Genomic DNA, 13,004 nt, shown 5'->3' with positions numbered 1-13,004 from the left:
GTATGGCATTGATGTCTCCAATTTCAAAGTACCTTATTTTGAAGACTATAAGATGCACCGAACCATAAGATGCACCCCACATTTTTTGGGGGAAAATAGTAAAAATATTTTTTTAAATAAAATGGTGGTGCGTCTTATAGTCCCACTGTATGGCAGCTTACCAGACGGTCTGCAGCGGGGTCACAGGAGGCAGGGTCGCTGCTTCAGGAGGCCAGCTGTGGCAGGGAGTGGAGCGATACTGCAGGCCCTGGACTGGGAGGAGGGGGTGTCCCTTCGCTGTGAGGCTGCAGGCCCTGGGCTCTCCTAAGATGTCGGTGCTGAGCAGAGTCCTCCTTCCCATCGATTTCCCTGCGGTGGGCTTTGGGAAAATGGCCAGCGTTTCCCGAGATCTCAATCTGCGCATGCGCCGCCTTCGGTGGCCATTTTCCCAAAGCCCACAGCAGGGTAATCGGTGGGAAGGAGGACTCTGCACAGCGCCATCTTAGGAGAGCCCAGGGCTCGCAGCCTCACAGTGGCGGGATACCCCCTCCCCCCAGCCCGGGGCCCGCAGCATTGCCCCACTCCTGCAACCGCCGGCCTCCTGAAGCAGTGACCCAGCCTCCTGTGACCCCGTTCCACAGCAGCAACCACCCTCTCCCCGTCCGGTAAGCTACTTTCAGATTATAAAACGCACCCCCATTTTCCTCCCAAATTTGGGGGGAAAAAAGTGTGTCTTATAATCCGAAAAATACGATAACTAAATATTGAATGCTAACTCTTTGTAAAAGCTATCTAGGCTAGAATTGTAACATTTGCTATATTAAAACATTAAAATTTCATAAAGTGCATGTAGAGGTCGGACTTTTATATAACAATGCTCCCCATGCTACAGTTGGACAGAGCATGCAAACGTTTACTTTTAATTGCAATGTAGATGCCAATGTTGCCCACACACATCAGATGTAGCAATCTACATACAATCTAATGGATATGGAGGCCTCCTGATGACTGCTCCCTAACGGCAGATGATGATAATGGAAAAGAGGATTGGAAATATTGGACAACAGGCTTCATTTTTTTGTTCAGCTGGGAGATAATCTGCTGTCAGAAAATTGACACCCTGTTAAACTGATGCATGCAATTCTAAGTCAAGGAGACAACAGTGAATCAAAAAGATGGGTAACTTTTTTGGCCCATTTAAAGTGGTTGATCCACAATGAACAACTACAGAATAGACCTCAGACCTCCAGCAATGGCTACTCAACAAACTATTCCTCCTCATTGCACAACTACATGCTAGACTGCTGCTTCATTCAAACTCCTCTTAACTGTGGTCATGCATTACGTAGGACCCTGGAAGGCCCAATCTGGTGATCAGTGGGGCTTACAGTAGGAACCACCAACAATCAGTCATTTGTCTACTATCCAGTGGGGCAAACCTTTAATCATCTCCAAAGTGGGATCTCAATATTGAGTCCAAACCTATGTCTTCCAGGAACATATGGAACACACGTAGGTCTGACCAAGGTTTTTCTACAAATATGCATATAAAATACTGTCTATCAAACTACATACTGTATGTTTGGTCAACATATATATTATTGGCCAAAGTAAAATGAGCAACGGTGAGGAGTGTAAACGAAGTAGTCGGTCAAGGAAACTTGGAAACAAGGCCTAGTGACTCCACTACGCACAAAAACATAGGAACTGGATTTCAGGAATATGGCAGCAGGAGCTCTGGAAGAGTCAAAATGTGAAATACTTAGCTGTAGTAGAAGGCAATTTGTTTGCCAAAGGGCTGGAAAGCGGTACAATAATGAGTGTCTGCAGGAAATAATGAAGCATGGTGGAGGATCCTTGCAAGTTTGGGGCTGCATGTCAGCAAATGGAGTTGGGGATTTGGTCAAAATTAATGGTGTCCTTAATAATGAGAAATACAGGCAGACACTTATTTATCATGTAGTACCATCACGGAGCCATCTGGTTGGCTCCAAATTTATTCTGCAGCAAGAAACCGATCCCAAACATACAGCCAATGTAAATAAGAACTGTCTTCAATGTAACGAAGAACATGGAGTCCTGGAAATGATGATATGGCCCTCACAAGGCCCTGATCTCAACATCATCAAGTCTGTGTTGGATTACATGAAGAGACATAGGATTTGTGTGACCCTACAGCCACAGAAGATCTGTGGTTAGTTCTCCAAGGTGTTTGAAACAACCTCTCAGCCAAGTTCCTTCAGAAATTGAGTGCAAGTGTACCTAGAAGAATTGATAGCTTGATTTTCTTTTGAAGGCAAAGCGTAGTCCACCAAATATTGATTTGATTTAAGATTTTTATTTTGTTCATTGACAAAAATAATCTATTAACACTTCTATTTTTTAAATGATTCTTACTTTTGCAGCATTTTATCACACCTGCCTAAAACTATTGCACAGTATTGTATATACAATCCAACATACGTCCCATAAGACTCAACACATGTATAAAAGTAAAAGTCCACCAAAACCTTACATCCAGGATATGATACATAAATATGACCTATGATTCATTTTAATGATCTCATAGTGAAATACATCACAAAATAATACTCCCCTGATTCAAATTTAATATTTTTTTTTCGGAAACAAAAGTAGCAAGATTTTATTTGAATTCTATAATCTCAAACTAAACATTCATTCCCAGTCTTAGAAGTATGTGTTGTAATTCATAACCCCCAGCTTAAATTAAGTTACAGGAAAAAAATATTTAAAATATTTGTTTTACCTGGTATAAAAGGACCATAATACACTTTTATTCCAAAGGTGTACTAGCAAAAATTAATGACATGCAGCCTAAATTCCTATACCATGTTTTTTGGGAAAAACATCTTACTGGGTTACAAAATAATCTGACCTACATTATAGCTTTCTTTCCTTGTCAACTGCAAACTGTTATTTCAAAAATTCCTCTGTCAATCATATGGGCAAAATTGAAAAAAAAAAATCTAAAAATCTGGACCCAATTATTGTCAGTGTACTTCTATATAGTATGCATATTATTGATGTTATGCTGTAGACATTACAATAGGTCATACATAAATCAATGCTGCTAAGGTTCATATATGGAATTTCACGTGATCACTTCATATATCATTTTATATACTTTAAAAATTGAACATGAAATTCTACATTATTATTTAAATAATGATCAAACTTTATACAGTTTAATCAGAGAAAATAATAAGATTTGGTAAACTAGTTCCAATGAGCCCATAGACTTTTTTTTTACATTGTGTTAATGCTGCACTTTCATAACACAGTGTGTGTTTCAAGGGGGGAATGAGAATACTTTGCCATCTAGGAACCCTGTAGTGCCTGCCGAGACATACTAATTCATTAGAAAAAAGAAAAAAAGACTTTCGAGATAAAGAAGAAACTGACTTGAGTTTCTACAATACTAAAAAATGGCAAATGTTAACAAAAACCGCTTGGGTAAATCTGAAAAGTGAATTTAAAGCCTATTATCCAGTTGGTAAATAACAAAGTCTTTTTCTTGGCCCGTTGTGATAAGATAACGGTTCTTTCCCAAAACATCAGATAAAAGTGAATAGTGGTGTCATAAGGAAAACACGTGCTACCGAAGGAACAGCTAAACATTACTTTCCAGAAGTTGATGTAAAGCAAACGTAAAAAAAGGATAAGTGCGAATTCCTTAGAAGAGTGTGCGGAGCATCCAAAGAGAAGTGCCCTAACAATCCAAGGCACAGGGGTGACTGCTTTTCCCAACTTTTTGGTTGCCACATTGTTGCCTACTTGTCCTGACAGCCAGACACATTGTAAGGATCCTTCTTACCTCTGGTATGTAGAGACAGGAGCATTATCAAGGAAACATGCAGCGGCCAGCTCGGATCTTCAAACCAGCCCATTCCTATAGCAGAAGAGCTGCGGCAGGGAAGATGCCTCTAGTCTCCTCTATGAAATTAAAGTCCACGCTCCGGATTTTGTTCCTTTTGCTGCGTTATTCCCAAATCTCCAAGTCTTCACACCGGTCTGCAGGGAAGAGGAGAATGTGAAAATCAAGCCTGCTCCAGGCAAGTCCTGTCACCACATAGAGCTCAACTGGCCACCTCGTGGGGGGAACACAACAAAGAGGTCCCCAGCCAGACTACATTGCTAAAAACAGAAGCTGTGATTGACTGCCCAGATGAGAGTTTGTGTACACTTCCTAGCCTTATCTCCACCAAACCTGTTAACCTCTTCACCACTGCACAGATCCCTCCCCCATCACACGCACCCTGCATATCAAGTTGAAGTTGATTTACTTCTGAGACATCTTAAATATTAAAAGTAATATTTCTATAAGAATATACATTGTAATAATTAATACGATGAAAGCTTAAAAACCTATTTAAATACAAGGCAACTCTATTATTACATGTGAAAATTGGTTACATGCAATTAACTGACTAATAGAAAAAATAAAGTGACTGATTACACATATAGCTACATAATTACATAGGGTGAAAAAACATCTAGGTCCATCAAGTTCAACCTTTCTCCACCAATTGAACATTTTGTCACTAAAACAAACAGGTTGTTTCTAGTAGGCTATGTTCACATGTGACGTCTTTGCAATGTAGCATTTTTTTTTCTGTCCTGTATAGGACCAGCAAAAGTTACGAGAGTTCAGATATGTCACGCGCACGTTTTTTTCTTCCTGACTGAATTTGAGAACTGCAACGTCTTTGAAATCTGCAGCATGGCAATTCTTTCAGCGTTTTTGCAGAATTTTGTCACTCACAGGAAGCAATGAGAAAGTGAAAAAATGCTGCAAAAAACACAATAAACAGTTTTTGCAGCATTTTTTACTGCGTTTTTGGTGAATAAAACTAATTTTATTAAACATGTACTGTAGCCAAATTACATATGTAATCCACAGCAAAAAACTCCACGTGTGAACACAGCCGTACAATAAAGCAAGGGTGACGTGGTGAATCATGTGACATAAAGTTTGTGATGTCACACTGTGACATTGCAAATATTCATTGTTACAGATCGCACACGAAGACTTTTCTCCCCATAGACTTCAAAGTAAGTAACCTGTGAATTGCAACTTAAATGCAATTCAACTGTCTTATTACAGCCCAGACTTGGACTGGCCCACAGGAGAACAGGAGAATCCTCCGGTGGGCCCCTGTGCAAGAGTGGGCCGCCACCCTCTTATTTGAGCAGTACTTGGCACAATATACTTGAATCACTATGTACAGACAAAGGCAACATCTTATTCATCTAACTATCTGCCCAGTTCATTGTTATATACATTTGTGATTGAGGATAATGTCACATTTGCATGAAGCTGAAAAGTGGGACCCTGGAGTTGGTTACTGGTGGGCCCTTGCACCCCAGTCCGACCGACACTGTTACAGCCAATTTGCAGCAGTAAAATAGTCAAGGCAAGGTCGGTACTTTTGGACACTCAAATTGCTGCCCCCAACCCTAACCTAAGGGTTTAGTCACACATGGCAGATGTGTTGCAAAAATTTCTGCGAATAAAGAGCTGGAGTCACTTATATTTTTTGCGGCAACTTTGGTGCAGTTTTCTGAGCCAAAGCCAGGAGTGAATCTAAAAGGAATGAAATATATGAAGAAGAGATCTCTGGGTACCCCACCGATCCCAAGAATGAAAAAAACAAAAAGCTACTTTAGACCTCTACACCTTTACAGTTTTGCCATAGCACAGGGGAGCCTCCAACTACCTACTGGAGGAGAGCTTTAAGGGTGCTTTCTCATTGCGCTTTTGTCCACGTTAGTTGGTGCAGTTGGGGCTCGTATCCGAACTCCACGCAAAACGGGATTCGAACGTATGCACCGATAAGACCATAGACTATAATGGTGCCGACAGAGGGAATGTGCGCTATGATGTGCATAATTTTCGGGCACATGCTCCTACTGGAGGTGGTCACTCAGACGCAGTCTACTTCATCTGAGTGTCCACCTCCATTAGGCATATACACCTGAAAATGATGCACGACAGAGCGTACGTTCACTTTGTTGGCACCATTATAGTCTATGGCCCCGTCGGCACATACGTCCGAATCCTGTTTTGCGGGGGGGCTCGGACGCAAGCCCCGACTGCACCAACTAACGTGGACAAAAGCGGCGCAATGTGAAAGCACCCTTAGTGAATAGGGTGAGCTACATTTTCTTTGGTACCTTGTGCAATATCACTGTAATGGAATATACTATCTGATTCTGTACTTTTGGTGCCAGTATGTTTGTTCAGTTTATAAAGATATGTTAAAGGATATGGGCACCTTGGAGGACATTTTATTGTTATTTTTTTAACTTAAAGGCATGTATTTTGGCTAAAATCATTTGTGCAGTGGGTTTAAATATACATTATGAACCATTTAGCTTCTACAACATCTATGTATCACAGCACATACACAGTCATTGAGTTCATTATGACTGCAGAATTTATAACATTAAGTATGAGGCTACTCGGCGATATGTGTCTCATCACCAAAAACAGTTGTGGGGCTTGTCAAGTGATTATTTTAATGTTTAAATTATGATGTAAAAAACGACCAAACTGTAGACAAGTCACATCCAAATCACGGTCGCAACATGAAGCATGGCAGGAGGACGGTGATTATGGGGAGTGATGCCAAGCAAGACGGGCGACGTCCATCGGACGTATGGGGGGACTGTAAAAGGAATTTTTTGGGATATACAGAGGTGGTTGGGGACTTATATACAGGTTGCTAGACTGCTGGACCTTAGAGGCGGTGGCCGTAGTTTATACTGGAAAAACCCAGTGACAGGTTCCCTTTAAAGTCCAATAAACACTTCCCATCCATTAAGCTACAAAACGGTGTATAGTGAGTACAATACAGTATTTCGGCTAGCATTTTGCATAAGTAGATGAAAGCCAAAACTAGGAGTGAAACTGCACAGATGGAAAGGAGAATAGAAAGATTTTGACCTTTTGGACCAATTCCTGCTTTTGACTTGCAAATGATGGAAAATAGTGACCAAAACTCTGCTACATGTCAGGCATATACTTTCTGATCCAGTTCCAGATGTAACAAGAGGGACTTTGTCATGCAGCGCTCAATGTCTGAGACGTGCTGCACTGTCCCAGAAACAACTAGCAAGGGACATTCCTATTGCCATGGGCGCCCCAATAATGCCCGCGCATTATGCTATAAATAATACCGTCTTCTATAAAGTAAAGCACGTGTCATTTGTTATACTGACTCATCCTACATCTGTATAATCTCAGAATAAACAAAAGAGTCGCCTCCTCTGATTGTTTTATAGAAGCCATAAAGTGAGGCTGCTAACACCAGCGTGAAAATGTGGGTGGACCGCTAAGTAGCTATAACGGCGGTGCAGATCTTTACAATACTTGTGCCTGGGGACACATTTTTCCTTTTGACAAAGAGCAGCTTGCAGATACCAGAAAGGCAATGCTCATTACAGTACAGATTGCATATTACTGTTGGGTTTAGTAATCAACTACATATAAATGTAAAATACAATGTTATATAACAAACAAGTCTCATTTCATAGTAAGAAACAAAAGTGATGTATAAAAGTCCAATCTTCTTATAACCAACAAAAGTGATATATAAAAGTCACATTTCTTAGAAAGCAACAAACGTGATATAAAAGTCCCATTTTCTAATAACAAAAGTGATATAAAAGTCCAATTATCTAATAACAAAAGTGATATAAAAGTCCCATTTTCTAATAACAAAAGTGAATAAAAGTCCCATTTTGTAAAATATAATATAGCCCCTAGCAAGAAAACGTCTAAGCAAAACTACCGTATCTCATCCTCTTATTAATTACCCTAGAGACAATGATTCATTGATGGACACTAGGTTATCTCTCTGTTTTCATCATGACAAATAGTACACGGTCACATGAATATTAGATGTTTGGTTTCTTCAACTCCAGTCCCCTAAAAATCCTCAGGTTTCCTTCAGCTAGCGGAGCCTATTTTTGGATAAACAGCCCCCCTTGCATGGGCCCCCTCCTCTCACCGCTCATTTGCTGTGATGGCCATTATAACTCCACGTTCTCCTTTATTTCTATCTTTCTTTTCTCCTGAACAAGTTGCTATGAAGGATCCAGTGCAAAAACCCTTTAAGCTGGCCGATGCATGCGGAAGATTATTTGTGCCCTCGCTTCCCGGGTATGGCTGTCACTGTTGATCTGTGCTGAGGCCTAGATTACATGTGATAAGGGCTGACCTTATTTGAGTATTCACACATTATGCTCTCATAAAGAGCAGGCTGGACACAAAAGTGCTTCAGATGTTCAGCGCATCAATCAAGTGCACAGCATGGAGGCTGCCAAACTTTGCTTCCATTTAGCTCAAAAGAGGAAAAAGGGTCCAAGGCAGACTTAATAAAGTTTAAAGCTGTGTCACGGCCCATTGTCTTCCACTAAGTATGCTTTTCTCCAGATTCTGCTGCAGTTACCAAGGGAAACTTGGGCTTTCTTTTTAACAAATTCCAAAGTGGGAAACAAAAGGCTGGTAAGATAATAAAGGGCCAGCTCTGCTGTATGCTTCATTTGCATGGTTTGATTTGCTAATTTTAGAAAAGGGAAAGACAGGCCAGGGTTTATATCACACTGTGCTGATGTGAGGGAAGGCAGGGGGCAGCTACTGTATTGTTATGGTGCTTGACATCACAGGTGTCAGGGCAAAGAATGGATAATGTGACTTACTGAGGGACTGTAAAACACTGCCATCATATAAAGGCCGTTACACTAAAAACTACAGATAATTAGGATACTTTTGTAAGGTAATGAGGACCCGTTGTCATTGCAAACACTAACAACCATATACACATTGGGGCAGATTTATTATCACAGGCCTTATAGTTCAGACAGGACAAAAAGCTCTAAATGAATCCCACTGGTGAATGTATTTGGCTCATATGACAAGAAGTGTTAGACACTGTTCTCTTCTTTATGCATCCTTTTAGTTGGCTTATTGCACATCAAAATAATTCCACACAGGCTTGGACTGGCCCACGGGAGAACAGGAAAATCCTCCGGTGGGCCCTTGTGCATGACTGGGCCACCACCCTCTTATATGAGATACTTGAATCACTATGTACAGACAAAGGCAGCATCTTATTCATCTAACAATCCACCCGGTTCATTGTTATATACATTTGTGATTGATGATAATCTCACATTTACATGTAGCTGAAAAGTAGGGTCCTGGAGTTGGTTACTGGTGGGCTCTTGGCACCCTAGTCCGACACTGATTAATTTCCACATGCCATTATTAAATGTTCCAGATTTTACAATGTCTTTACGCCATTCCCCCCTTTCTAATCACTTTTCAAAACTGTCTAAAAAGGCGTAAAAATTGTTTAAAACACAAAATAAAGGTGGCGCCCGGCATGTAACACCAGGGTTTTTGAGAAATTTGAAACAAAATTCGGAAGCTTTTCCCCATAGTGAGCAATTGTGGACTATTATAATAGAAACCCCTTATTAAATGTCTAAAAGGGTTCAGAAAATTCCCTAAAAATGTCCTTTGAATGTTTTTAATTAAAAATACTGAAACATGAAATAAATATTTAAGTATAAGCCCCCAAGTTGACCAATTGTGTATTTTACTAAAGCTGTTTTAAGCAGTTTTAGCAACATGCACCCAGGTGAAAACATTTGAAGAATGCCATAGCATAACAGTTCTTGGACCATTTTCACTACATACTTTTCATCAGTATTTCATCCATTTTAAACCCATTACTGAATACGAAAAACAACCACTGACGTTGATGTAGACTGTTTAAATTACGAGTGTATCCATTGTCATCAGTATTGCATATGGAACCCGTTTTCATAGTAGCTGTGTAAACTCCCCTTCATATGTCAGTTTTCCAGGCACCAGTTCTGTCCATGTTTTTCACAGACAGAACTTGTATCCATTACAGCCTGTGGGGTTGTACACCTGTCTGTGTAATTTTACGAAACCAAGTGGTCCACATAAAAACATGGAGACGTGTCCGTTTTTGATCTGAGTCATGGATTAAACTTGGCAATGACAATCTATGGGTCCGTGAAAAGCTCAGATAGCACTTGGATGCCATTTGTGTGCTAACCATGTGCTGTCTGTTTTTTTTACTGACTGTTCGGAGAACAGTTTTATTTTGCATATGAGAAAAACCAGTGAAACGCTGATAGTAAAAACAGACACTGATCAAGCACTGATGGAAATCTCCAAAACACTGGTGAAAAGCGGTCTTTTTTGTGTATGAGAAACATGATTAATGTCTGGATGAGGGCTTACTGACAAGTAATACTGATGTATCCGCAGTGTGCATGTATATTATCAATATATTATCACCCCCGTAGAAACCTCAAACTCATCGACTTCCACTCACTCTCCGAGTCCCTCCTCCCTCTCTCCGGCCTAGCTTCTTCTCAGGACGCCGACGCCGCCGCCACCTTCTTCAACACCACCCTCACCACAGCCCTCGATCAAGCTGCCCCGCTCTCACACGTCACAACCCGTGCACACAGACAACCCTGGCTAACGCGCTCACGAAAAAACTTCGGCAGACGTCTAGAGTGGCTGAGCGGAAATGGAAGAAATCCCACTCCCCTGAACACCTCACCCTGTTCAAACAGTCCCTCACCGCCTTCAAGACTGCTCTCACGAATGCAAAACAAGACTACTTCTCTTCCCTAATAACCGCCCTATCCCGCAACCCCAAGCAACTTTTCAGTACCTCCAACTCTCTACTCCGTCCCCCTGCACCCCCCCCCCTTGCCCCTCATCTCAGCCGACGACTTCGCCACCTTCTTCAAGGACAAGATTGACAAAGTCAGACAAAGCTTCGATCTACAAACCGCTCGGCCGCCCAACCCCCCTCACCCAAATGTAGTTTCTCCCCCATGACAGAAGACCTCCTCTCCTCTCTGCTAGCTCACTCACACCTCACCACCTGTGCCCTCAACCCCCTCCCCTCCCACCTCATCCCTAACCTCACCACTGTCCTCATCCCCGCCCTAACCCATCTTTTCAACCTATCACTTAAATCCGGCACTTTCCCATCATCCTTCAAGCATGCCACAATCACACCCATTCTCAAAAAACCCTCCCTTGACCCTGCAATAGTCTCCAACTACTGCCCGATATCTCACCTCCCTTTTGCCTCAAAATTACTTGAACAGCACGTTCATGATGAGCTGTCCTCCCATCTCTCCTCCTCTCCCTCTTCAACCGCCTTCAATCCGGTTTCCGACCCCACCACTCCACCGAAACAGCCCTAACTAAAGTCACCAACAACCTACTGACCGCCAAGAGCAAGCGACACTACTCCGTCCTCCTTCTTCTCGCCTTCAACACAGTCGACCACCACCTCCTACTCCACATCCTAGAATCCCTTGGCATCGCTGACCTAGCCCTCTCATGGATCTCCTCCTACCTAATGGACCGGACTTTCAGCGTCACCCACTCCCACACCTCATCCTCGCCCCACCCCCTTTCTGTTGGAGTTCCCCAAGGCTCAGTCCTGGGACCACTACTCTTCTCCGCATACACCCTCGGCCTGGGGAAACTCATCGAATCCCACCGCCTCCAATACCACCTCTACGCTGACGACACCCAGCTCTACTAGTCTGGCCCCGACATTTCCGCCCTACTATCCAAAATTCCCCAATGCCTATCCGCCATCTCATCCTTCTTCTCCGCCCGATTCCTCAAACTCAACATGGACAAGACCGAGATAATCGTCTTCCCCCCCAACCGCTCTCCCCAGCTCCACAACTTATCCATCACAATCAACGACTGCACCCTCGCACCCGTCTCCCACGCCAAGTGCCTCGGGGTAATCCTCGACTCCTCCCTCTCCTTCAAGCCCCACATCGAAGCCCTCGCCACCGCCTGCCAACTCCAACTGAGGAACATTGCCCGAATCCGCTCGTTCCTTGACCAGGACTCGGCAAAAACGCTTATCCACGCCCTCATCATCTCCCGTCTCGACTGCTGCAACCCTCTGCTCACTGGCCTCCCCGCTTCCTCCCTCGCACCTCTCCGCACCATCCTCAATTCCGCTGCCCGACTCATCCACCTATCTCCCCGTTTCACCCCCGCCTCCCCCCTCTGCCAAGCCCTTCACTGGCTCCCCATTGCCCTGAGATCACGGTTCAAAACCCTAACCCTAACATACAAGGCCATACATAACCTGTCTCCTCCCTACATCTCCGACCTGGTTTCCAGATATGTCCCCCCGCGCGATCTTCGCTCCTCTCAAGAACTTCTCTTCTTCCCTCTCATTTCCTCCTCCCACAACCGCCTACAAGACGTCTCTCGTGCATCCGCCATACTCTGGAACTCTCTCCCTCATCACATCCGACACTCCCCTACCCTGGGAACCTTCAAGAAAAACCTAAAGACCCACCTCTTCCTTCAGGCCTACAGCCCACACTGAGACCCATCCGCTACACCATCTCACCCTCTCCTCTCCCCTTCCTCCTGTCTCCCCACCCACCCCCTATAGACTGTGAGCCCTCGTGGACAGGACCCCCTGCCCTTCTGTACCAGTGCGCCTCGTTTGATGTTTCATGTTCGTGTCCCTGTCTGCCCCTACACTTGTAAAGCGCCATGGAACCTAATGGCGCTATATAAATATTTAATAATAATAATAATATTACATGTTATGGCAGATTAATAACACACATGTCAGAAACAGGCCTTTTCGAGGCTTACACCCAGCTTTGGCCTTCTTCACATGTCCGCGTTTCCAGTACGTGTGGTTTCTGTTTTTTTTCACAGATATCACACATATCCATCATAATCTCTGGTGCTATGCACTTGTACGTGTTTTTACACTGACTGTGTGCCCGTAGAAAACACACTGAGATGTGTCCATTTTTTTTCCAGCAGCATGGATGACAAGCGCCAATACAACTCTATGGGTCAGTGAAAAACACGTACATCTGTGTGCCATCAGTATTTAACAATGAAAAGTATATGAGAAGCTTCCGTCATCCATACCAAAAAATAC

At 43.1% G+C, this 13,004-nt stretch overlaps 1 protein-coding gene across 8 annotated transcripts in view; it reads right to left on the bottom strand.

Moving 5' to 3' along the window:
* Positions 1–13,004, bottom strand: part of BMPR1B (bone morphogenetic protein receptor type 1B) — a 671,971-nt gene that overhangs the window by 140,745 nt on the left and 518,222 nt on the right. For 7 of the 8 annotated variants that reach the window (XM_073638285.1, XM_073638321.1, XM_073638268.1 and 4 more), the window contains one exon: positions 3,815–4,011. In XM_073638285.1, coding sequence (XP_073494386.1) covers positions 3,815–3,887 — 73 coding nt within the window. In that variant the 5' untranslated portion in view covers positions 3,888–4,011. Of the gene's footprint in view, positions 1–3,814; positions 4,012–8,012; positions 8,164–13,004 lie in introns of those variants that run through there. The other variant, XM_073638330.1, reaches the window with a different exon arrangement.

Source organism: Phyllobates terribilis, unplaced genomic scaffold (assembly GCF_046119375.1).
Source record: "Phyllobates terribilis strain yellow unplaced genomic scaffold, ASM4611937v1 Scaffold_1__5_contigs__length_1240528914, whole genome shotgun sequence".
In the NCBI taxonomy this organism is placed as follows: domain Eukaryota; kingdom Metazoa; phylum Chordata; class Amphibia; order Anura; family Dendrobatidae; genus Phyllobates; species Phyllobates terribilis.
This window is presented reverse-complemented; position numbering and strand designations above follow the sequence as displayed.